At 41.4% G+C, this 26,585-nt stretch overlaps 1 protein-coding gene across 1 annotated transcript; it reads left to right on the forward strand.

Moving 5' to 3' along the window:
• Positions 1 to 1,802: 1,802 nt before the first annotated feature.
• Positions 1,803 to 25,853, forward strand: trappc10 (trafficking protein particle complex subunit 10). Its single transcript, XM_067604478.1, has 23 exons — positions 1,803 to 1,989; positions 6,583 to 6,664; positions 8,064 to 8,199; positions 11,927 to 12,126; positions 12,290 to 12,485; positions 12,591 to 12,702; positions 12,893 to 13,140; positions 13,600 to 13,746; positions 14,086 to 14,200; positions 14,564 to 14,640; positions 14,881 to 14,972; positions 15,488 to 15,628; positions 16,073 to 16,182; positions 16,804 to 17,336; positions 17,519 to 17,660; positions 18,850 to 19,008; positions 19,174 to 19,403; positions 20,926 to 21,026; positions 21,251 to 21,374; positions 21,736 to 21,900; positions 22,120 to 22,300; positions 23,077 to 23,271; positions 23,363 to 25,853. The coding sequence occupies exons 1-23, from the start codon at positions 1,929 to 1,931 to the stop codon at positions 23,608 to 23,610; spliced, it is 3,795 nt and encodes a 1,264-aa protein (XP_067460579.1). The 5' UTR covers positions 1,803 to 1,928; the 3' UTR covers positions 23,611 to 25,853.
• The last annotated feature ends 732 nt before the right edge of the window (positions 25,854 to 26,585 follow it).

The raw sequence follows: 26,585 nt of genomic DNA on the forward strand, positions 1-26,585 counted from the left end.
TGAGTGTCATATTTGATGTTTCTCTTTTTCTATTTCCATTGCCATTTTCATCTTTACAATTGAAGCTTTCTGTCTGAGTATTTCCATTTAAGCTTTTGCATTATAAATTTTTACTTTTTTCCATTGTCGCTTTACATTTTCAAATGATCATTTTACATTTTAAATTAGCTTTTTTCCTTTTATGTTGAATTATGGCCTGATTATTTTTAGTGGTGCGGTAAAATAATAATCTTTTTAATTTGATCTCTTTTACTTTTCTAATTGGACTTTTAATTTTAATCATGACCAAAAAATATCCTCTATACTGTCAATGGTGGAGATGAGCCATGCTAAAAGCTGTTGTAATTTTCGCTGTAGGACATGTCACTTTATTAAGTTTGAATATTTTTTTCAGGCATGAGAGTATTCATGTAGATTCCCAATATGTGGTCAGTTTATCCAAATAACACCTGCTTCTTAAATCTGCTGCGATACATTTGGGAGCCGCTGGCAGCCTGACTCCGCTGATCAGCCGGTCAACATCCGTCATCATCCCTGGGAGAAAATGATCTGATGAACTGATCTGCAGCTCTGATGATTTACCGCTGGCTCTGATGTCTCTGTAGCATTTTGATATATGATATAACTCCTTTAGGAAGATAAATGTTGGTTCTCACAGATGAAATATAACACTTGTAGCTGCCACGTTAGTTTGTCTGAATGTAAAGTGAAGCTTCATGTTTTAACTGGACAGAACAACAGTGCTGCCTCTGGGGCTCTATAAGCACAGATATCATCACATTTACATGAATATAAATGTATTAAAATGAACAGATCAGTCTATATTAACTTTCGCTTTAATTTATTAAGCGCTTCACTGAAAAGTCCATTCCCAGTGTGTGTGCACTGGAGGTTTCAAGTTTCTACATCACACTTGTGTCAGTTGGATACTGGACCATGATTAGCTTCCAAACTAGTTGTGATGTCGCAAATCATGCTCATAGGTACACGCCTCAAAGGATAGGTACTTTTTTTTTTCTAAAGTCTGTCTTAAAACAACAGTCAGGTAACTATTAAAACAGGTTTTTCTTGATGTAATAATTCCTGCTGTTCATACTGCTCATAACAAATTAGTCACATCAATGGGATATCTGTCAGAGTTACAGCCTATTTAGTATAAAGTTTCCTCTTTTTGTTACTATCCTTCCACTGCAGCTCAAAAGGGAAACACTGTCTGGGAAACACAAAGAGGGAACTTAACACCAAAGAGACTGTTACTTTATCCACTTTATTTGATAAACTCAGATAAACCTTTTAATACATTTTTGCACTATAGGATGTGTATTAGGAAGGGATCTTTTTATATCCCGTTTTAACAGGTGGAGTGATTGCAGCAAGGAAAACCTGTTTCAAAGCTCATATGGGCATCTGACTAATATTTTAAGACAGATTTTCAAAATTGTGAGTCTGTCCTTTAAACTCAGATTTAAGGTAAGGACATAGACTGTAAAAAAATAAGGTTAGAGAGGGTTAGCACAGCACAGCCAGACTCTCTCCAGAAGATGAATATGCCAACTGCCCTCTAGTGTCAAACTCTGAACATTCACAGCACAGTGAAGCTCAAACATCCAACTGTAGTGACAACAGAAAAACAACCATTTTTCAAAGGGGGGCTTTAAGCAAAGGATCTCAGCACTGTTTCCATCACTGTAAGAAAGACAAAAGACCTACATTTTAAGTCCAAGTCAAACTCTTTAATAATACACCTGTAATTTAGAGTGTCAAAAAATCATAGGTTGGTCCTTTAATGACGCACAGTTTACGCACTTCCCGGAAGTGCAGTGGGGGACACAGGCCCCGTCGATTCAATGCAACTGCACACATAAGCACTTACTAATAATAAAGCCCTGTTTGTATGTCATTTCCATGGAGTGCTGCCGCTAACACATATGGAGTGTCAAGAGGAAAAGCCGATCATCTATACTATGGAAAACAAGCCGATTGTAACATGTGAGTGTTTATTAAACGTCCAGTCTTATTTTTTCAGGTCTTGACAATTAGCTTGCTGGCTATATTCATTAGCCTGCGTTAGCTACGCCAGCAGGTAGCACAGTACTAACGAGACACTGCGTGTGTGTGTGTGTGTGTCTGTGGCGTTTGGCTGCTTAATTTCTGCTTGTCAATGCTGTATTATTTGCATACTTCTACACTACACTGCTGTCTGTGCTAAATGTACTAATTGACGGAATCTCTCAGCTAGCTAGTAGCGAGACTGATTAACAGGCCTAAGCTAACGATATAACGTCACGGCTAGTTGCTGCAGCTTTGGGAAGGATATCACCTTGTTCTCCGCTGGACAGCCACAGTTTCCCCCTGTAAACAGCTCAGACAGCAGTCGCCGTTGACGTTTGTGCGATGGGGTCAGTTTGCCATTCATAATCCCCCTTGGAGTGTTATGGAAGCTGCTTGTACAGGTTATTTTAAGAGCCGACCCTGGCAGTGGGCACCACGCTCCGCTGCACCCCGCAGGCTGCTCCATTTTTAGGACAGAGTGGTCCAGAGGTGCTCCAGCTCAGAGGCACCGGGGAATCTGAATATGAAAAGAAGTCATAGGTGTGACAGTTAACCTCAGGCAGTGGGATTTGTTGGTAGATTCAAAGTCAGTCAGTCTAAGTCAGAGGTTGCTTAAAGTGAGATCCAGGAGCACCTAGATTCCCTGACGGGGTGTCAGGTGTGTGCCTTTCGTGTAGTCATTGTTTTCACATTTGAGACATCCCCTCCAGACATGTATTAAGACATACAGACATACTCTGCTTGGAACAATAATGTGTGTCTGATATGGGTTTTCTACACAACAAAAAAATCCTTAAATTGGCATCTACTCTCTCTCCCTCATTAAAACCCCAGAATCTATGAATATGCAAATATATGTCATATAAAAAGTTTAACTGCTGGATACAAGATGTCTGCTACTTCACTGTAAAGTCCATTCTCAGTGTATGTGCACTGGAATCTTCAAGTTTCTACATCACACTTGTGTATATCAAACATCTAACTGTAGGAACAAGAAGAAAAACATATTTTTGAGTGGAGGGGGACTTTAAGTATAGATGGTTATATTGGCATCACAGAAATAAGCCACTGAATCCCAAATAAAAACAAAGACAACCTGGCAGGTCTTATAACAAACCTGACAACAATAAATCCAATTAAATTGATGCATTTGAATTTTTGATTTCGTTTTTGTGAAATGGCTATATCATGAAAATCAAGTTAATATAACATGTTTTGTCCTAAAGCTTAAACTCCACTTTATTGAAGCATCTGGTACTGACAGTCCACAGCTCTATGTGATAACCTGCCTTTTAAAAATATGCACAACAATAACAGCTTTGGGAAAAAGATTCAAGATATTAACCCTGGTGTACAATATATAGAATATTAACCAATTTCTTACAACTCTCCATCCTTAGGTTGAAGTAAACATGTCAAACTTTTCTCTTTTCCTGTTGCTGTCAAGGAATGGTGAAACTGGCAACAGTTGTGATTCACTTTACTCTGGAGGAACTCTGTTTTTATAAAGGAAGGGTACAAATTCTCAACTGTAATAATGATGATTAAACAAGAGGCTTAAACTAGGGTTGTGGTAGACGGATGCTCTGGCGACTCGGAATATAAAAATAAGTTGTTGACAATTTATCTTTGGCTGTGGAATTTTTATTGTTAGTTTTACCAAGTATGTGACTGGCTGGAGACAAGAAAACACCAGAGTTGTGTGAGGGTGCTGCAGGTGTTGGAGGCTTTTCTCAGCTATCTCATTGTTTATGTTGGTTTCCCTTTGAGATCAGACTGCAGACTGTGTATGTCACTCAAATGAAAGGCGGTGTTTAGAGACTGTCAGAGGGACTCGCTTATCTTCTTCTTATTGTTAATATGTATGCTGAAGTCTTTTGACGTATGCCATACTACGGACCGTGTTGCACACCACACGTCAAAGCTATTTATCCAGGTGTTAAAAGTAGAGAGCGAGGCTAATTGATTTACACTGCAGTCTTTATGTGTCAGTGCAGTGAAAGGTTTTTGGCTTTACTGAAGCTCAGTGGATTCAAATGCAACAGCGACTGTGAGCTTTAAGTGCTGACTCTCATCTCGCAGGATACTTGAGACTGTTTACATCCATACTGGCTGAACTAACAGTGTAGGATTAGTAGTCCTGTGTGCCCTTTGGGGTGTATTTAGAAAAAGGGCTTCTGTTTAGTTCATGAGATATGTGGCCTAATTCCAGTAGTAGCTTTAGAAAACGCCTCAGTCCTACAAGACACAACAATACAGTCAGCGCTTATCAAAACACACTCAACAGGTTGAGCGTTTTCCGGGACAGGACACCAGCTGTCAAATTAACAGCAGTGATAGGAGGCGAGGTGAGGTGCCTGGTCAACAGGATTGATAGTGAAACATACGGGAGAGAAGACTGACTGAAGATGAACATCAACACCCTTATCTCATAGTCATTATTCCATCAAATGCTCCGAGCTCAAGCGCAGCGCCGACGACAAAACGGTTGAAATGCTTAAAGACTAGACTGTGTCGTATTGAGCAAGTGGATTTTTACTTCAAAGCAAAGATGTCGGTGAAACAAAGTGTTGCTTCACTTTTAAAAAAAAATAAGGCCTTGCTGTATGGGAGGTGTCCTCACATTCAAGTTCAGAAAGGACGGCTCTGGTTAGGTGTGAGCAGCAAATAATCTGGTGAAAATGTTTGTCTTTGTGATGGGAATGGCTGATACAGTTTGTGTGTGTGTGGCTGCAAAGCTGCTATGAAAGGACTGAGCAATATACTGTAATAGCAGGTGCAGGTAGGGGGTATTTTTTATTATGATACCAGCTTTGTGATGTTAACAAAATGTGAGGATAGAACGTCTGGTGGTGTAACAGTCTACTAGTGGTTACAAATTAATGTCACAATATATCATGACACTGTCTGGTACTGTGGTGTACCAACATACTTCTTGTTAGTGAGGCAGAAATATTTCTTTTACTGCAGACGTTTGAACTCTAGACGTTCCTGCTTTCTGTTCATTCAGACTTTTATAGCTTTTGCTGTATGTGTGTGTGTGTGTGTGTGTGTGTGTGTGTGTGTGTGTGTTAAAATGGCTCTGATTCTGTGAACTTTTGTACATATGTACCGCACATAAATGTATAGCAATGACGCAGTGGTAAAACAGTGTCTAAAGATAGAGGCTTCTGCATGCTGTGCAAATTAAAGCCCTGAGACAATCATGTTATTTTGAGCTGTGATAAAGGTGACTTGAACCGAGCTGTCGTCACAACTTGAGGCTCTTCATTACGCAGCCGATATATATATATATATATACAGCATAGATTTAACTCCTGCTTCGTGTAAAAGAGCGATACCTCACAGATGTCGTCATGTATCACATCACACACACGTGGTTCTATTTTGGTTTGAAACAGCTGTGCAGAAAAGTGCATTTGTCAGTTCAGCCACACGCTGTCAGCACGAAGCACAACAACAGCAGGAAGCATGAAATGTGCAGAGACGTATGAATGGATTGAAATACAGAGTCTATTTCTAAGGGTTTTTTATATGTGGGCATTTACCAGACGGTTAGCAGAAAAGACATAAATGACAGGCAAAAGAAATCAATAAATAATCAGTTACACAGTTAAGATGAAAATATTCTAAATGTGTTGTTTCTCTGTGATGTCAGTTGAAATGATTCTTTTAAATACGGGCTTCCAGACTAATTTAGCTAATTAGTCTGGAGCCTTTATTCTGTTGTAAGTGACAAAACTAGACTTGTCAATATGAGAAAATTGCCTACAAGAGTAGTAGAAGGTTCATGAGAGTTTGAGAAGAAGAGGAAAGTATCCTGACACACACCTCCATCAGTGGTACAACAAGTTTAATCGTTGGAGGAAACTCATCATTTAGATCTTCCTGTTCAACAGGAGAGCAGATGAAGAGGCAGAGAGCACTACAGGACGTTGACCTGTACACGGTCTGATGGACTCTGGGCTGTAGGATATGAGTGCAGCAAATCAGACACAGTCATTGCCAAACAACATCCTGGACTACATTGTCAAAACACGTTTTTTTGGCCAACAGTCCCATCATTTCCTTCAGGCTTGCTGTTGTTTTGGAACTTGATGGCTGGAGTGTGAGGAGAGCAAACACAAAACCGCTGTTGTTTGTGTAAAATCTGCACTTTGTTCACATATTTTCTTTCGTTGTTTTACTTTTTAGCGTTTCCACCTTTTCACACTCTACCCCACTTTTCCCTTCAGCCATTGGATAGTTTCTTTCTAGTTGCATGATTATAATAACATGATGTTTCATTTGTAGAAAATGAGCTCTGCAAGTGCTTCCCAATTATGTATAAACTTAATTTGCCCAAAATATCCTTCATTTTCCTTTCACTTTCAACCCTCAAGGAGTGGAACTATTATTTATCAAAATCAGGGAACATATTTTCCTCATCATAGTTGATGTGAGAATGACTAGATTATATCTCAGTTTTTGCGAGCTATTTGAATTCTCCATTTTTTAAAATTTATATCTTCAATCCTCTTTTCCTCACAGGTGCTGGAGACCAGGGCTTGTTTACGTCTCTCTATACCTCATTGGCCCAACAGCTTCCCAGGGAGCCAATGGAATGGAGGAGGTGAGTACTGAGTATGTGTTGGAAAAACAGAGTAGCAAATATCAGTGCATGAATAGCCTCTTTATATGTAGCAACTGAAAAACATGATGTGTGTGTGAGGTACTTTTTCCTCGCCCTCGTTCTCTGTGATTTAAGTGATGTCATGAATGTGCTGGTGATTTTGGATGATTTATATGATAATGCACTGGAGTCTAATGCGGTCTAAATGGGGATAACACACTGTTCAGGATGTTTTACATGATGGCTAAGTGGAAAATAAAGCCTTGAATTTTATAAGCTGAAATAGGAAGTGAAGTCGCTGTATTGATATTCCATTTATGTGTCAACCCCTCCCTTTCAAGCATGTAGGAGAACCCACGGTGGTCACCAAACTCATGAAAAATGTGAAAGGCTCTAGAGCCAGTGTTTAGTTTGTCCGTTGTGGGCTACTGTAGAAACATGGCAGTGCAACATGGAGGGCTCCGTGGAAGAGGACCTGCTCCCTATGTAGATATAAAGTAGAGATGCACCAATCCGACTACTTCAGTTCTGATACCAATACCTGGGCTTTGAGTATCAGCTGATACTGAGTACTGATCTGATACCAGTGTTTAATGAATTAGCTGTCTGCCTCACTGTGTGGAAGAGACTGGATGTGTAAGACAACATCAGGCTTGACTTAAACATTGCTTCCCTAACTTTATCGAACAGAATGTAACAAATGAATTGAATTGTTATATATAAATAACTGAATTGTTATTCATTAAAATAACGGTATCTGATACCAGATCGGCCCATTGTCACTGATACCTGATCCAGTGTTGATGCATCTTTAATATAAAGGAGGAAAACACAATGATTCTTATTTTCAGGTGATTATACACTAATTAAAATATACTTATGATCATTATATTCCGTTTCTGCCAATAGATCCTCCTAAATCTTACACACTGGTCCTTTAAGTGAGACTAACCACGCTGAATGAACACAACGCTGGGGGCTCTTGTACTGAAGGTTAAAGGGAAGGAAGTAATGTTAAAGGAAAATTCAGATATTTAACATCCTGGTCACAGTTTTACAGTAACAGCACAGGCTATGGAGCAACTGAACAAGTTGTGAATGTATAGTATTAATCAAAACTACATCAATAAACAGAGTTTCCTCTTAAATTTCACCTTCTATCAGCTGTTTGTGAGAACGCTGTGACAGACACAGGGGTGATTATTCATCTTTATTTCACAGTTCCACTGTGTTTTATGGTGTTGAAGGTGGAAGTAAAGTCTATGAACAGCATGCAGACATAGAAATTCCGCAGATGTGATATAGTCATATTTTGCCATGGGGCAATAAAAATGTAATTCATTACACAGTAAATACAGTATACTTGCTTCAGTAAAACTCTGCTCTGTTTTCCCTGCAGGACGTACGGCCGCGCACCAAAAATGATCCACCTTGAGGCTAATTTTGTCCAGTTTAAAGAGGAGCTCCTCCCCAAGGAGGGCAACAAGGCTCTTCTCACCTTCCCCTTCCTCCACATCTACTGGACTGACTGCTGTGTGAGTAGCTTGGAAGCATGACAGCACACACACACACACACACACATACACACCCTGTTCAACACCCTCAATCATTCAGTACTCAGTATTTGAACTGGCAGTACTGTGAAACATGAGGTATCACACTGTATATCATCAGACTGTTAAGGTACAAGGGAGGCCTGTTTAAATAACTTGTTACAGCTCTCATATCTTGCTGGTAGATGAGCTGGACTGGAAGCACATTTAATAAACAGTCTTCCTCAGTCAGTCTTCCTCCTCTTTTTCTCAGTAAGCAACAGAATGGTGCATTTTTGGCATGCTTTGGCAAGCAGTGGGGCTGAATGAACATGTCAGATATATATCCGGATTTCAGTTTCAGTGTTGCTGACTCGTTGATGTTGTTGATAACTGATTAGTTGTTGATCATTTCTGTGTGTGTTGTCTGACAGCTATGACATATAGAGTATAAAATAATGTTTTGATACCTGCAAACTACGGCTGCTGGTCATTCTTGTGCTGCTGCATTCAGACTTTGGAGCAAATAACTTTTTTTTTTATGGTCATGATCATGAAGTCACCTGACACAGAACTCTTGTACTGTGTGATTATTATGTTTACACACTAAATGAGCTGCCACAGAGAGAGTTTTTAATATCGCTGCTACTCAACTGTTGAGAACATCTTCTGACCTGGAAGTCACAAGAGCAGAATCTAGTTAAAGTTTGTTTACTCCATGTGTGCTTGTTTACCCTCTAAGAATAGATGAGTTCTTATAGGCATCCTATCTGGGCAAAAATAGGTCACACACACAGCTCTGTATGCAGGATATGCAAACTCATAGTGTGATATATATATATACGTTCACTGAGTCAACATCATGTTGACATAAATCTTATGATACCAGTGTGTGTGTGTGTGTGTATATTGAAGAAAAGCCCTTTGTCTTCCACATGAGTCATCCTTCTGTTCACACCTCATCATGAGAAAGGTGTCAAATATCCACAATGGAGAACATTTTAGAAAAGTTCAGTTTACAGTGTAGAAACACCAGCTTCATGTGGATGAAATCAAATCAATCAGATGTATCTGCGTTATTATGCACACGGCTCGCTCGATGCACTTTTAGCCTTCAGTCACCATCAGTTGACAGCTACTTTGTAAGACTGCTTCAGGAACGCAGACGGGGGGAAAAACAAGAAGGGAAGCAGGAACCTGCTGCTGCTGACGGAGCAGTTGGTTAGTTTAAGGAAGTGCTGTCACCGGCTCATGACTTATGACATTTTCTAAAGGGTTTGCCTCGAGTGTGGTGAGCCTGTGTGTATGTGCACAGTATAGAGACAGTAACATTAACACCTGCACAGTAAACACTACCTTTGTGAGACTGACACTGTTGAGTTTGTGAGGCTGTGTCAGAGACAAACAATTACACAAAGGGAAAATAACTCCATATGATTCCTTTGTTTTGTCAGATTTTGCTTTCTTTTAATCGCCACATTTATGAATTGACCAGTAAACACGTTCCAGTTAAACACTACATCAATTTTGTCCTGGTGGAAAATTTCTAAACTTCTTAAATTGTCTCTGACAGCTGATTGGCTCACAGCGACCATATTTTCTAGATGTAAAGCATGATATGGACCTTTGGCAGGCTGCAGATTCTCTAAAAGGAAAGAGCTCTTTGTTTTTGTCAGACCTGTTTTACATGTGTCACCTATATTCATGTAAAGTAATAGCTGCTGTGGTTTAGATGCTTGTTCCATGTGCAGGCAATGAGTGGGTAGTTAGAGGAAAGTTATGCTTCAGTTAAGACAACATATGATCAACACAAAAACACAAAGCAGGGGAACCATGCATTTCAGAAAAGTAAAAAAAGAATATCTGCTTAATTGGTGCACAATTGCAGGCACTGAGAGGCAAAAAAGAAACACTTCCTTTTCATTTTCAAGGAGCAGTAAATCCTTTAATTGAAAGCGTGACAGTGTCACAGGTGGTGAGGACAGGTGGCACTGGGCAGCTTTTAGAACAGTTCACTGTGACCTGGACAGGCTATAAAACCAACAGCGCACCAAGGACTCACACTTAACATCTGTATCTCCTCATGATAAGTTGCACTTTATTTGCATTTCACTGCACTACTGAAACTATGGCCTTTAATTAGTCTCAAACCTGCACACATAAAAACCAGGTGCGTGCACATGATACGAGTGCACAGAACAGTATCCATGTCTGCATACACACATGTGGTCCCGCGAGCACAGGACTGTGACGAGCCCGAGCTTAACCCTCCCTACGTGCTCGCAACTGTTCAACACTCACTCGCCAAGTTGACTTTTGAGACTTTGGAGGCAGGGATGGAACAGACATTCCACTCCTTTGATTGGTCCCTTAGAATACTGACTATGACCTTTGATTAGCTGTTTGGTTTGATCACAGAAAAAAGGCGATTTCACTGATATTTATCCATCCAGACCTTTAGACCAGGGCTGTATTCCAGCTGGATGAGGTAACACATTGGTGATTGAGCCTATGACCCGCTGATGAAAGCTCCTGTATTTGCAGTATTATGATTATTATGAACCAGGTGTCGGTGGCGACTTTCCTGCCATGCATTCAAATCACAAGCGGCGCTGTTAGTGACACATTTTCCATCATGCAGTGGTTGATCTGCCAGAGAGAGAAGGTGGACCTAACGCAACAGACTCACTCTTCAATATGCTTGTGTTAGCGTGACGTCACACACGGAACACGTAAACACAACTGGTTTTTATGTGCGGTGCAGGTTTTGAGACTAATTAAATACCATATAAAACTCTGATCAGATGCAGCTATGTCACTTGTTGATTGGGATGTAGATCCGTTACTCACAACAACCCCTATACAAAAATCAATGCAAACCTTCAGTCACATGGATACATTAATCACTTATATCTATATCATCCACCTGATCACCAATATTCAGTACCCCCCCCCCCCCCCCCCCCCCAAATGATCCTGTTCAGAAGCACCACAAATACAAACTGTACAAGTTCACTCCCAAAACATTGTGTAACACCAGGCTCCAGTGCCTCTTCCTGCCAGCGATTGTTACATAATAACTGACTCATCAAATTATATCCCACCTCTACTCAATTCCAGCCAATTTAAAACAAACACCACCCTCAAGCAGCAGCAGCAGCCATCTGCAGCCCTTCACACAGCAAACCCTACAGATCAGTAGCTTTACCATAATGTGAACTTGCTGGCCAGCATTCTTGTCTGTAGTTTCCGTCCTCTGATGTGGAAACATCCTCATTGGGCGCATCGTGCATGTGATTTAAAGGAGAAGTATCGTTTCCTGTTCCTTCATTATAGTTCTTATATAATCCTGTTCATATGAAATACATCTGTGATGGGTTTATTTTAAGTCTCAAATTTTCCCAAATCCACCAAATGAGAACTAAAAAAAATCCCTCTAACAGTGTGATGGTGTTGGCACATTTGGCAGCATCAACAAGAGTCTTGCATGCAGTATTCTCTCAAGTATAATTTTCATTTTTTAACATAATTTGGAGAGTGAGTGGATTATTTTCACTAACCTCCTGCTACAAAGAATGGTTATTTGCTACATGGAATCATAGAACACTTTGGTTTTTGTTGGGAAGCAGTATATCTTAAGTTTTTAAAGACTGCCCACCCATATTGTTCTGCATGATAAATATATCTCCATAGGTGGCTTGAATAATAAAACCACTGTGTGTTCTTGTAGGATACGGAGGCGTATAAGAGCTCAGTGAAGGAGGATATGCTGCGCTGGCAGAACAGCTTGCGGACACACGGCTCAGCGGACTGGGTCATCATCGTTGTGGAGACCAACGATACTAAGAAGAAGAACAAGACCAACATCCTGCCTCGGTCCTCCATCGTAGACAAGATCCGCAGCGATTTCTGCAACAAGCAGAATGACAGGTGAGGAGACTCCTCTTGTTCCTCCTTTCGCTGCTGTAACAGTAGAGAGTGATTGTTCTGCTCTGTTAAAGAATGATGTGATCACATGTTGTGCAGAAATGATTAATAGATTAATCGGTTAGTTGACTGACATGAAATTAATAGACACTGCTCTTTGATCCAGGTGTGTGGTGCTGTCGGATCCTCTGAAGGACTCATCTCGGTCTCAGGAATCCTGGAATTCCTTGCTGCTGAAGCTACGAACCCTCCTCCTCATGTCCTTCACCAAGAACCTGGGCCGCTTCGAAGACGACATGCGTACGCTCCGAGAGAAACGCACCCAGCCTGGCTGGAGCTTCTGTGAATACTTCATGGTCCAGGTAGGAGGTTAAGCAACCCCCAGAATTCTCAGTGTAGCTTTTAGTTGGGGAAAAATATTCAGCGTGTTCAAGCGACTGTGTGTTTTTGTGTGTTACATTGTGCAGGAGGAGCTGGCCTTTGTTTTTGAGATGCTGCAGCAGTTTGAGGATGCCTTGGTCCAGTATGACGAACTAGATGCTCTTTTTACCCAGTATGTCCTTAACTTTGGAGCTGGAGGTACGTATCCAGCACCTGAGAGGATATTGTTGCACATTCTTTGATGGTGCTACTACAATACATGTGTTGAATAGCTTTACTGAGTAAGAAAGTAACAAAATTATGAGCCAGAGGGTTAGAGTTTTAGTACCTCTGAGCTGGTATTTTCCATATGAAACCATCAGTCTGACCAGTCTGTCTCCTTCCACAGACACAGCTAACTGGCTCGGCTCATTTTGCGCCCCGGTGCGCAGCTGGAGCGGCTTACTGCTCCGACGGCCTATCGACATGGAGAAGAGGGACGGGATCCAACGAGGGGAGGCCAGCCTACTTGACTTGAGGAGCTACCTGTTCTCCCGCCAGTGTACCTTACTCATCTTCCTCCAGAGGCCCTGGGAGGTCACCCAGAGAGCCCTGGAGCTGCTGCACAACTGCGTCCAGGAGCTACGCCTGCTGGAGGTAACCTGACCGCTACAGGCCTAAAGTCATGACATGGCTTCAGATAGAGGGCTTTAACTTTCTGCCCGCTTTGACTGGGAAGATATCTGGTGTGCAAACTTGACATTTTGGCTTGTGGCTCTAGAGGAAAGCTGATAGTGTTCAAAATAGAAATGATTCATTCTCTCTAGAGTATGAATGTGACAATCTGCCTGTTAGAGTGTGATATTTGTTGTGTTCAAGGGGAAATTTTGGCCTGATTGTGCCACAAGTGAGCCACCAAAAACATCAGAAATCATCATCTGGGGAACATGAATATTCACAGCTTTCAAGGATATCTAGCTGTTGTTAGATAAGATGACAGGGTGTCACCGAAATCACCCAAATCTGTTGGTTTACAACGACATAAACTGAAACCGACTGAACGCTGCTGTTGACTGATAAGCTAACAAATTGTAACATGTTGCTGTTGTGGTTCAGGTGTCGGTGCTGGAGGGGGCGCTGGACTGCTGGGTGTTCCTCAGCTGCTTGGAGGTTCTGCACAGGATCGAGGGCTGCTGTGATCAGGCCCAGCTGGCTGCAAACTGCTCCCATACTGTGGGCCTGTGGGCCTACGCTACTGACAAGGTAACGGAGATGTCGTGTTCTGTAGCTGGATCACTTGTGTAACTTCCAGGATGTGTCATGACACCTTCAGTGGACCATATGTTGCTTTGAATCTTTTTTTTTTTACTAAAAGCAACCCTCTGCATTTGGTCATTTTAATACCTAATCAATACCATTGAAAGTTACAGTGTCAGTGGTTTTCATACTGGTGCATTGCAGGAGTAAATGTCTGACCCTGACATTTAAGAGGATGATATATCTACTCATTCATTTACATAACGAGTGTTAAATATCTGGTAAAATGTTTTTTTCTCTAATAGATTTTCAAAGAAATGTCTTTTTTTCTGTCTGTCCCTCCAGCTGAAGTCGCTTGGTGAACTCTGTGGCCTGGTGTCAGAGAAGGGACCAACGTCTGAGGACCTGAACAGGACTGTGGATCTGCTGGCTGGACTGGGGGATGAGAGGCCTGAGACTGGTATGTTTCCAGACTGCTGTTACCTGAAACTAGTAGCCTAACAGTCAGGTGTGTGTGTAGCTTATCACTGCTTGTAGCTTTTGTAGTGTGTCTTTCGTCGCTGGCCCAAGTCAGTGTCCATCAGCTCCTCATCAGCTGATTCAGTACTGACTGGTTGTCTGAGGCTGTTTAGCCTTTGCAGTGTTTTCACTCCCAGCTTTTAAAGCAATGCTTCTGCTGGTATATATGAACACTATTTCTCTGAAGTCAGTTTGATGTTTCAGGACCTTTAGGGTTGGAATTTAATTGTTGATTAGGATGTAATTTGAAAGACAAGAAGTAACTGTGTGCCTTGTTTTAATTCTGCTTTGTCGTCCTCCACAGTCAACAGTTTGCAGAGCCCTTACAAAAAGCTGAAAGAAGCTTTGTCGTCTGTGGAAGCTTTTGAAAGGCACTATCTTGTAAGTCATTTCCTTGCCGCAGCTCGGTGTTGTATTTCAATAGCTGGCATGAAAGGAAGTTAACACACAGTCTCTGAACTCCTGGCCCAATTTTTCAATCATTATTTTTTCTGATGTAATCTTTGAGAAACTTAACTTACGTAACAGTTGAGTTGATTGTCTTTCTCTTCTCTTATTCCTTTGCCTCTCACCCACCGCCCCCGCCTCCGCACCCCCCATATTGGACCCCTCTTGCATCAGGAACTATCTCATGCTGCTATGGAGATGTACAGGGCCATCGGTCGACTGAGGTCTGCCAGACTGGTGGGAAAAAGCCTGGCTGAGTTCTACATGTAAGGAAGAGAGAAGCTGATAGTTCAATCAGGGTGCACACAGGTCTCAAAACTGGCACATCCGTACTGCTCTTTGCAGTTATTCTGACTGAATAAGCCTCTTCTCCAGAACTGTCAATCAATCACAGCTTACAAACACCCAGATAGTCCTGAGAAGGGGTCTAATCAGGCAGAAAAATGAAAACTCCAATCTTGGTTTACGATGGGTGTGTAGGGGATTTAAAATAAATGTGAAGCCATAAAAGTGCAGCTCAAAGGAACATCTTAAACACACATATTAGAAGTACAACTCATGCACTGACACTTTTGCTGTGCTGGAATTTAGTTTGCAAATATATATTCTGTCTTATATAGAGGCGTGAGGGCTACAGTCAAAATGAAGGTGACTAAATATCACAATCTGTAATCTCTGTTGCATTAGAAAGATCTGTCCACAAGCACACATCCGGTTCTTTCCTATAGATTTGAAAAGCAAGGTGATGATGAGTTTGTGTGTGTGTGTGTGTCTTTATTAGGAGGAAGGGGGACCCTGAGCGGGCAGAGACCTTCTTACAGGAAGCTCTTAAGTCATATGTGTCAGAGGGCTGGAGCCTCCCTGTCACTCACACCAGGAAACAGATTGCTGAGTGTCAGAAACTGCTGGGCAGAACTGTAGAGTATCCTTTTAAAGATGAGAGTGTCAGACCACCAACACATAGATGCAGAGATATTAGAATTCAACCCAGAAGTAGCTCTCTGTAGTAGAGAAACATTTACACATGAAGCCATCATTTGATCCATTTACATACACTGCAGTAGGCTAATTAGTCTGTGTTTGACAGTAAGATGACTTTGATCAGGTGTAAATTGACCTTAAGTTGATCATATTTTTAAATGACTGCTTTTGCACACCTTACTGTAAATTTACATTATAACATATATACAGTATATCCAATAATATATATCAGGCTGGCACATCAGGGATGCAAAATGTTTGCTCTCACAAAGGAAAGACAGCAGAGGTTCCTGTGTTCAAGGTGTTCCTGTACAACCTTAGTGAATGCAGCAGGTGTGTTCTGGTATCCTCTGTAGTGTTTGGTTTCCTTGACAACCCACCACAGCTACCTGCAGACCAGTGCCTTGTTGGCAGGTGATGTGAATCTGACCACGGAGGAGAGGAAGCACTTTTGTCAGGAAATACTGACCTTTGCTGGCAAGTCTGGAGATCAGTGTAAGTATTTAAAGGAATATACCACCTAATATACTCTTTATCATCAGTCTGCAGTGCTGAATGCTTTCTAGCTTAGTGTTCCTCCTTTGCTTCAACCTACCACCTCTGTTTCTACAGTTAATGATGTTTGAGATTTCCCACAGTGCTTTTAGACAACCTCAATAGAAAGGGTCTCAACTTGTTGCTTTCATTCAACATTGGGCTCATGGCATATGAGATCATCCAAATAATACATTAATATGTGGCTGGTATTTTGTTTGTGCTCACTCCCAGTAAACAATTTCTAAATCAATATATAAGGTAAAATAAAATGCAGCTATAGCAACAATATTAACATCTGCTTCATGTTACATTACCAGTTAAATAGCACTGGTGAACCTAACAGTTGTGTAAACTCTGTGGATATGGTACAACAGTGATGATGCACTTCAGGGTGGAGCAAACACCACTACACTCCCAGCATTCTTTGCTCCTTGTCCATTGTTTTCTTATATCAACACACCTCATTGTGCATTATCACTGACATACTCATTCCTTAGCTGTAAACATCCACAGTATTTTTCTTTCTGTGAAAAAAATCTGTTCTTCATCAACACTGAATTCTGTTTTCCTCCTCCACAGCTAACAAAGTGACTCTCAGCATGGGCGTTTTTTCTCAGCTCACACGGCTACAGTTCCGTCCAGCCACAGCCTCCGTGCACTCTGGAGCCGTCCTGCAGGTGGAGCTCACTCTGCGATGTTTGATGCCCGTGTCGGTGCACATACAGCAACTAGCTGCTAGCATTCACTTTGACCTGGAACACGCTGGGACTCACGGAAGATCTAAGGGAGCTCAGAGACAAACGAACCCAGGGACAGTAGACTTTAACCAGAGTAACTCGTCAGCGGGCCCTCCCTCCCTCTCAGCTGGAGGCCCTCCTTTAGAGCTGGACGAGATTCAGGACAGGAGTCCTTCGGACAATTCTCTCAACTCTACAGGGGTGGTGTGTAAGAACACTCACCTGATCATGCGTCGTCACGACAGCAACTCACCGCCGGATACACCCAACTGTGTCAGCCCTCCTACCGTTACCATGAAGGAAGGAGCACAGATGCTCAAAGTGCAGGATGTAACGTTAGAGCCTGGGAATAACAGCATCATATTTACAGCACCAGTAAGACACACTTCTCTGCTTTTTCATCTGAGAAAACATGATTTGAAAGATTTGAAATATATCTGTTGATTGTTTTTTTTTTTCACTATCCCTCTCTCAACCTTTACTGACATGTTCTATAAAACCGTCCATTTATTTTCTTACTTTCTGTCTTTTGTCTGTCACGCTGTTTTTCTCGGTAGAGTGGACAACCAGGTACTTACACGTTGCGTCAGCTGTGTGCCACAGTAGGTCAGGTGCAGTTCGTGCTTCCTCACATCTACCCATCAGTCCAGTATGAAGTCTATTCTCAGGAGCCCCAGCTGACCGTGGAGCCTCTCTCAGGTCTGATTCTTTTTATATGATGGCAGTGATTTCTCCAAATCATTTGCAATTTTTGTGTTTGTCTGCTCATACACCATGAAACTAACACTGAAACTACACTTTGTGACCTTTTCACTAGAAAACGAAAATAAAATAGGAGCTGCAGCTTGTTTATCCTTCTTATTGCAAGAATAAACCAAAAATAGAGCTTTCAGACCGAAACATGACAGCCTGAGGTGTTTGTCTTCAGGCTTTTCCAGGAAAGCTGGTTAATATAAATGTTTGTGAGGTTTTCACCTGAGTCCTCAGAGTAGCAAATCAGTCCTACCTGCAACTAGCCAAACATTCTCAGAGTGACACTCTTCTGGTCCTGCTTTTAGGACTATGAGTAAAAGCACAGTGGAAGAGGAGAGTTTGCCTGTGCAATATGTGCAAGATGCAGCACTGTTATAGGAACTGTAAAACAATGTGGTTGGATGGGGCTGATTTCAAACTATTAAGTCAAATGACCTTCTATTTTAATGCACTTCATAGGCTACATTTATTTTTATATCATTTTATAATCTATTTTTGCATATATAACCTTGGTAGATTACATAAGTTTTTACCTATACACATAAAACTAGTGGTGCTATTCTCTGCACTTCAGATTTTACCACTGTCTAATATTTCAAACTGAGACTGTCAGCAGTACAGCAGCAGTGACGTCACACTATCTTCTTACTTGACAGCAGCCTTACTTGTGTAGGATGCTTCATAAATGTGTCTCAAGTCCTACTTTGAGTACTTTTAGTCCCAGTTTAACTTTCACCCCAATTTCTAGGAGTGATTCTGTGAAGTATGATAAATATTGGCCTAGGAATAAAGACAATAAAAAAGATATGTGTGCAGATCCTATTTTCTTTACTGTAAGTGATTGATGCAGTTAAATACCATTCGCTTAAGGCAGACAGTAGTTCAGATCACTATGGGGGGAAGTTCAAGTTCAATATTTCTCCAATGATTGATTAGTACAAACAGAAATGTTCCACAGCAGAACTGGTATTGTATCTGAAATATCTCTAATCCAACCGATATAGAATCAGATTGAATAGGGATCACCTGAGACACAATAACCACCATGTCAGTCAACTTAAGCTGCTGTGTGTGTTTGTGTGTTTGTGTGTGTGTGTGTTTGTGTTGCTCACCGCGGCTGTTGTTCTGTTTTCAGAGCCACTGCTGGCCGGTCTGCCTCAGATGGTGAAGTTCACTCTGTTGACGGGTCACTACGCTGTGAAGAAAGGAGACGCTCTGCAGCTCAGCAACACAGACACCATGCCCATCCTGCCCTCCACCAGCTGCACCGCCCGCATCAGCAACCCCGCTGCTGGTGTGTAATTTCCCCGCTTTATCGTGCACATGCTGACTCAGCTGTGGTAACCTGGTTTCTGTTCAGCCCGGATAATGAAACCGGGTTCAGCAGAGAGCTGACACTAACCAGGAAGACTCACACACGTCTTCTCGCTCACTTTTCTGTCTCCCTTCATATGTTCAGAGGTGGTGGGTGAAAGCGTCCTCTCCATCCAATCATCTGAGAAGGTGACCAGCATCAGCCTGCCCCCCACCCCTCCCTACCACACCCTGGAGTTCCAGCTGGAGGTTCTGTGTGTCATCCCGTCCGGGTTGGACCGGCCCGCCAACGAGAGGCTGACCAACGGAGAGGTCCGCCACCGGCCACGCAGCTACAGTCATCCCGACACGCCCATGACCGCCATCGACCAGAGGGTGAGACCCCCTTCTACATACTGGTAGAATACCAGATAACTTACAGCTTCAGTTTCAGAGCAAAGGAAATAGTTACATTTTGCAATTTTTATTGAGCAGTAGGAATGTTAAACATGTCATGCCACTTGTGTCAGAGTAGTAGTTCCTCTTTTTGTTTTGTTTTTGTCTCTTTTTCCCCCATTTTAACAATACAGCTTTGTACTGCACCTTTCAAATCTAATTTCAAATTTCAGTCAGTATGACTCATTGTCAGTTTCTATGGCGAGGACTTCAAATATTTATTTTGATTTACATTTAATCTATCAGTCATTCTTTTTTCATGTAATGGATTAGTGTAAAAAATGTTAAATGTATAGGCTAATGCCCGAAATCTACTCTCACATCGCTTATTTTGTCTACAAGAGAAAGATATTTAATTTTCTAAAGATAAAAAAACAACAAATCCTTAAATTAGAGAATCTGGGACTAGAAAATCTTCAGTATTTGATGATCAGATTTGTCTTTACAAAATTATCTATTACATAATTAGTTTTAGTACTAGCTATGGCTGCTCATGCTATTGTCAGCCTTTTCTCCAATTGATTTTTATTTGTTTACACATATGCAAAAGCTACAAATTAATATATACATAAACAACAGAAAATGTGATGCAGAGGGTCTTGATCAGGGAACTCACCAGTACATACTTGAATTCATTAGAAAAGGAGAAAACACAGTAAAAGGATGGAGAGAAGAAGAAAAAGGTTGCACACACTAGCAGACATCCATTTATACAAGTACACAAAGTAATTAAACAAAATTAAAATGACTCATTATTAGTGGGCAGTTTACAAAGATAATCTATAAGGATGACACTGCAGAAATAAAAATAAACCTTTAACAGCTTTCTTAAATTGTGAAGGTGCTAAGTTTAAAACATGAGGTGGCAGAGCTTTCCATATTTGGAATCAACATTCAGTTTGTTTTTTACAAAGTGCCTTACTTTCTCCTCTGTTTCTGATGACATGGACTGTAGTCGTGTTTCCAGTAATCCAACCTTCTTTTCCACACAGAGGAACTCATTGATTTGAGCTTTGGGAGACTTGCAGGCAGGATTTTTAGCTCTTGGACCTCTTTCATGATTCCATGAATCAGCAGCAGTTGTAGTCTTCATGATCAGCTTGGTGAAAGATGTAAAGTTCTCCTCTTGTCTGTTCAGCATTTCCACATAGAAGTGTTTCTGCTGTTCAAGCATATTCTTCAAAACTCCCATAGCAACAAAGTCTTCATCGCTGGAGGCGTTCTTTTTGTTGCTGCCGTGAGACATAATGGTTTAGGCAATTAACATGTACTAGTAGATGCATTTTCCCCAGTTAGACGTTTGCACAGGACTGTATGAACATGTAATGTATCATTTTTCTTAAAACTATTGGACAGTCTTACTTAGAGACATATCCACTCCATTATGTCTACAAGCAGTCACTAGACTTCCATTGTACTTTGAGAGGTTGGATAGTAAATTCATAGCTGTGTTTGTCCACAGATGTCTATCGACTGTCCGTGGTCGATCTACTCCACGCTGCTCGCCCTCACCTTCTACATCCCCTTCAAGACCAAACACTCACTGCTTTCTGCTGGTAACAGGTGAGCCTTTGTCTCATAGAAATGTCTCTATGTGTCCAAAATAAGAGTTCACTCACACATATAAACTGTTTCATTTCATAGTTGGATCAGAAGTCGATGATAATTCTCTAAAAAGTAGAATCTCTATAATACTAATCTGCCACTTTGAGCCAACATGTATGGTTAGATAACATCATTCTACATCAACATACATCTGATCTCTGACCTTTGACCCGACCACACAGAAAGTACATCCAGGTGTGCGTGCAGAACGTGTCAGACGTGAACTTCACGCTGGCAGAAGTGAAGCTGACAGAGAAGCAGCATGCCTCGCTGGAGCTCCAGTCCCTCAACACTAAAACAAAACAGGTGAGCAGGAAAAACAAAAAAAACCAAACAAATGTCAGTGACTGAAGGATGGATCAGTTCACATTTAATTTGTACCACACTTTTCATTCATAGTGAAATTCGGAAGTGCTACAGTATTAAACAAACAACAGAAAGAAAACAGTAATCAGAGTGAAGATTTATAGGCTTTTTTTATTATGTAAATGGTTCCAGCTTCTCTTCAGACTCATTGATTCAAGGACATAAACAGCCTTTTGAATTGTATCTACATTAGCGTGAACTCAGTTTTCTCTCAAGTGTTGATCGTAAGGAGCATCAAAGTGACATCGACCCATCCCTGTTAATCCATATTGTTGTCTGCTCTATATGTGTGTATGTGTAGCTTTTATGCAGTAAGCACAGTGTGTTCTGCTTGTGGGAGGTGAGGTGGAAGGACGACCTGCCCTCCTGTCTCCAGTGTGTTTTCTCTGCTAACTTCTCTCCACTCAACCAAGACATCTCTGCCTTCAAACCCTTCCACTACCAGTTCCAGCTGGAGAGAGTCACCGTAAGTCCACTCAAACATGTGATAAGTGAAGCTGTCGTTTTGTTGTCAGGATAAGTTTTGGATAAGTGATTGTGCAGGAGTGAAGGTGAAGTGAACTGGTTGATGTTAGTACGTATGATGATGTATGAAAATATGATAGTATTTTGAGTAATCACTCCTTCCACAATAAGAGACCGTGCCACCATTAATAAAGCTTGTTCAATGTTGGAACCTCGTCAGACGTTGTACAGTGTGAGAGCTGAGATCCTGCCTCCTGCTGGCGAGCAGCACTGTCGCTCTGGTTTCCTGTGCGGGTTGGAGGTGTGCATCACACGACTGACTGAACCTGCAGAGGGAGAGATGGCAGAGGAGAGCAAGACTGACACTGACGGCCTCAAAACCACTAAACTGATGTATGAAGGTATGTTGGGAGAACACTCACTTACTGTACATCATTTATCCAGTATAACTTATGTCACTTTAATCTGTAACTAACGTTGTGGCTTTTAATTTGACAGATTAAATGCTTTGATCAATCAAAAACATACTGACCAAAAAAACACGTATCTTTGTCCCGTGTTATAAAAAAGGAAGCGAACCAAATATGATACTAGTAGGAGTCAAAAAGAAAGCAAAAGCTGCAACAGTCTGTTGATACATTGATTGAAATTTAAAATTAATTGGCAACTATTTTTACTAATCAATTGTTTTAACACTTTTTCAAATAAAAATGCTAAACATAAACATTTGTAGTTTCCATGTGTGGATTTGCTGCTTTTCTCTTGCAATGAGCTTTATTTCAGTCATTCCTGATATCTGATATTTAATAGATGAAACAGTGAATTGATTACATTAAGTAAATAATTGAAAATAATCACTAGATACAGCCAAAACTGAAAGTAAAACATCTCAATTTAGTTATGTCAGCTTTAGCTCATCATATCCAGTTTTCATCAGTTTTCACTGAAAACTTTCTAGAAGAAGATTGACAACTTTGTAGATTTTGAACTTGTATTCATGTATATTGGTAGATTTATCTGTAGGCAGCTCTCCTTCCCCTCACTAGCACGTTGAGTAGGTCTGTCATCTCTTCAGTTCATGTTTACAGTCATTATTGTAAAGTTACCAACTCTAGAACAGGAGAGACATCATCCCAGCTTAAGAGCATTATATTAAAGTGTGTGTGTGTGTCCACAGTGGCTGACAGCAGCAGTAACTGGGCGGTGTGTGGGAAGAGTTCAGGGATGGTGTCGATGCCCATGACGGCCAACGCCACCCATAAGGTGCAGATCGAGGTGATGCCTCTGTTTGCCGGACACCTGCCTTTCCCCAAGATCAAAGTGCTGAAGTACCTGCCGCACACCGCAGCAGTGGCCATCCAGCCAGACCCTGGTAAGACCACACACACACACACACACACTCAACACAGAGTGCTACAAATCCATTTCATTCCTCAATTCGTGTTTGGTCTCGCGCTCCTCAGACAGCTGCGTGGAGAACGACAGTCTGTCCCTGCTGGACAAGACGCTGGACGACCAGGGGGACACGGCGAGCATCCGCAGCCGGGGCAGCATTCACTCTGTGGGCAGCGGCGATCAGCAGCAGAAGGGCGTAGCGATGCCGCGGCTGGAGCCCTTCAGCCCCGGACAGGTATTCAACCACAGCCACACACGGCAGGTCCTGGTTCTGCCCGCCACAGACGACCACATCATGGAGGTCAACGCTACATGACCCTGGTGGCAAGACTGCCCGCCCCCTTCTTGTAGGACTGAACCCAGGCCCTGGATGGACTCTGCTGAGCTTTTGCTCCAGGGCAGATGGGATACATGAGTCCATGTCCAAGACTGCTGCAGATTGCCGATATGGACTCCCTCCTCCCTAAAGCATGAAACGTTCACATCACTGGAGACATTACGGACTAGACACAGTGAAGAGCCAATGACATCTGCTGATACATTTAAATAAAGATTTTTCTTTGCCATACTTTGTACATAGCTCATTGGATGGATTTATAGTTATAAATATATAAATATATATATGGACTGAATCATACGGGCGCCCGTCGTGCTCCTTATGAACTGAAGAATAACACTCCTGATTGTCCCATGATGCACCAAAGCCCTGTGTGTGTATGCCTCAATCAGCTTCTCAAGTACTGTAACTCTGACTGAGTGTGTCCAGCTGTTAGTCTCATTTCTCCCGCAGTCTTCATTTTCACATCTGAGACTTCTGCCTTGATCATTACATTTGAGTTGCAGACATAAGCCGCTGTTTTTATTGAAGTCAAAAACCTTAAAGCGTATCCGGAGACGAGTCCGTAATCATCACTTTTCACAACACTTCCTCCGGTGTACGGTTGAGATAAATTCAGGATCTGACTACACAAAATCAGTCTGACAATGGCCCCCGTTGTTCCTGACGACATCTGCTTGTTTTATCACGAGCAGTGTGTCATAATGGAAGACAGCGTTTGCAGCTTCTGGGACGCCTCTTGAAATTAAAAGATTAGCGTGTCAGAATAATTCCGCTTTTGCTCGTCTGGATTGAAAAGTTGCACAATGTGGCCCATAGGAGAGCTCTTTCATTCATGACTGTATACACGGAGAAGTAAAAGAGGAATGTTAATGCTATGATTTGCAACAGTGAAGTTGGTCCATGGCTCTGCCTATGCCTTGTGAAAGATGGCAAGCTGTTATTGGTTGAGGTCTTTCAAAATGCCAAATTATTGTGTAGTCTGATTCTGACAGATCCCATTTGTCTAGAGTAGTGAACAGTTATCATTTCTGGTTGGTATCTTTGTTTGGAGTCACAGAATAGATTGAGAGACAAGTTAAAATTCAACTTGTCTTTGTACTGGAGGGACTGGTTTCCATACTGGTGAAATCAGCAGACTGTGATCAGAGTCAGTCTATGGATTCATTCCCAAAATGATCACGAGCCCAGCAATTAGACACATCCCAAGTTCTCATGTGAAGTTCAGTAGCCTCTGACATCCTTATGTATTGTCTTATCAAAGTCATAGAAAAAGCTCCAAACCAATAAAATTCTAACAGATTTTTTAAAAATTTAAATTAATTTTGGTGCTTATTAGTTAATTTATCAACTGAATTTTTGTCCTCTGATGATTAAAGCCTCAGTCAATAATACATGCATTTTTTTTGCTTGACAAAAAGGACAGAAAATCAAATCATTTATAATTTATAAGATAAAATTATTGAATCTTTCAAAAATATATATACAAATTTAGCTAGTCTTCATGATACCCACTTGTAAAAAAATATGAAACACATGAATATTGTTCAATGATTTTATATTTAACAAAAACAGTCATTTATGTTCTCTGACTCAAATACAAACATCAGCACAAAACTCTGATATAAAACCACTGATGACTCAACAGGCTCAGACTGTAGCGGTGTGTGTGTGTGTGTGTGTGTGTGTGTGTGTGTTTCTGTCCAGCTGTAGTTGTGTGTATGTGTGAGGGTTTCTGTGGATGTTTCTGTTCAAGTGTGTTTGACCAGGTGAGACTTTTGAATAAGGATCAGCCAGTGCACATTATTGTCTATCTATTGTCTTACCTTTCAGTGGATTGTTCATATACAGTGTGTATATTTATTCTGTGTGTGTGTGTGTGTGTGTGTGTGTGTGTGTGTGTGTGTGCATGTGTTGCCAATTACGTGTCCGAGCTATGCACACATAAAATTAGCTGTTGAATAGATGAATGAAATAAATAAATACATTTATTTATTCATTCATTTATTTGAAAGAATGAATGTCAGCCCCCCCCCCCCCCCACCCCACACACACCTCCCCCCAGACAGACAGACAGACAGACACACACACTCACACACACACAGTGTAACTACAGCCTCATGCTCCTCTTCTTCGACCACTGTACATACTGATGTGTAAATAATGATTCAAATCAAAATCATCTTTGATTGCCAACTATATTAAAAAATCATTGGAACTGACTTGATGGTGTGATATTTAACAAGATATTAGTGAAGAAATTATACAAGGTCAACATTAACGGTCCATTCCTGATTTACAAAATATATACTGCATGGCCAAAAGTATGTGGACACCTGACCATTGCACCCATATGTGACAGTTTAACATGTCATTCCTAAACCACAGGTATTAATCTGTTGCTATAACAGCCGTCACTCTTCTGGTTTCAGACTTACCAGCAGATGTTGGAACCTGGCTGCAGGGATTTACTCCCATTCAGCCACAAGAGCATCAGTGATAAGGACTGGCTCACAGTCTTTTGACACAATAGTAGGAAGAAGACTACTGTCAAAAATACTGTATGCTGTGGGATTAAAGGGGAACATTGCAAATTTTACATATCAGTGTAGTGTGTTTACAGGTGTTGAGGAGTACTGCTGCATAGGTGAACAAAGTTGTATGAAGCTTTTTTTGGCTCCAGAAAGAGCTGCAGGAAATCTGATAGATTGCCTCAAGTGATGTCACTTGAGTCAGCGTCAGTTGGGGCTGAAGACTACAAGTGTGAAAATGAAAAACTTCTGGGGGTGTAGAGTTAGAAAGAAGTGAGTTTAGCAGACCTCTGTAGCCCACTCCTCATCTCTGCTGGAGGCTAGCAGCTCCAGCTACATGCTGCTACTAGCATAACATACAAATCTGTACAGTTGAGTGAATCAAGTTGAGTTGCATCGTGGGCTGCGTAGGCACCAGGTTTT

Source organism: Thunnus thynnus, chromosome 11 (genome assembly GCF_963924715.1).
Source record: "Thunnus thynnus chromosome 11, fThuThy2.1, whole genome shotgun sequence".
In the NCBI taxonomy this organism is placed as follows: domain Eukaryota; kingdom Metazoa; phylum Chordata; class Actinopteri; order Scombriformes; family Scombridae; genus Thunnus; species Thunnus thynnus.

Bases quoted from the DNA above. Each gene is read 5' to 3' on its own strand.
- trappc10 (XM_067604478.1), top strand. From the start codon at position 1,929: ATGGAGTGTCAAGAGGAAAAGCCGATCATCTATACTATGGAAAACAAG. The intron at 13,747-14,085 runs GTAACGGAGATG...CTGTCCCTCCAG, and splicing joins GGGCCTACGCTACTGACAAG to CTGAAGTCGCTTGGTGAACT. The intron at 21,375-21,735 runs GTGAGCAGGAAA...GTGTATGTGTAG, and splicing joins TCAACACTAAAACAAAACAG to CTTTTATGCAGTAAGCACAG.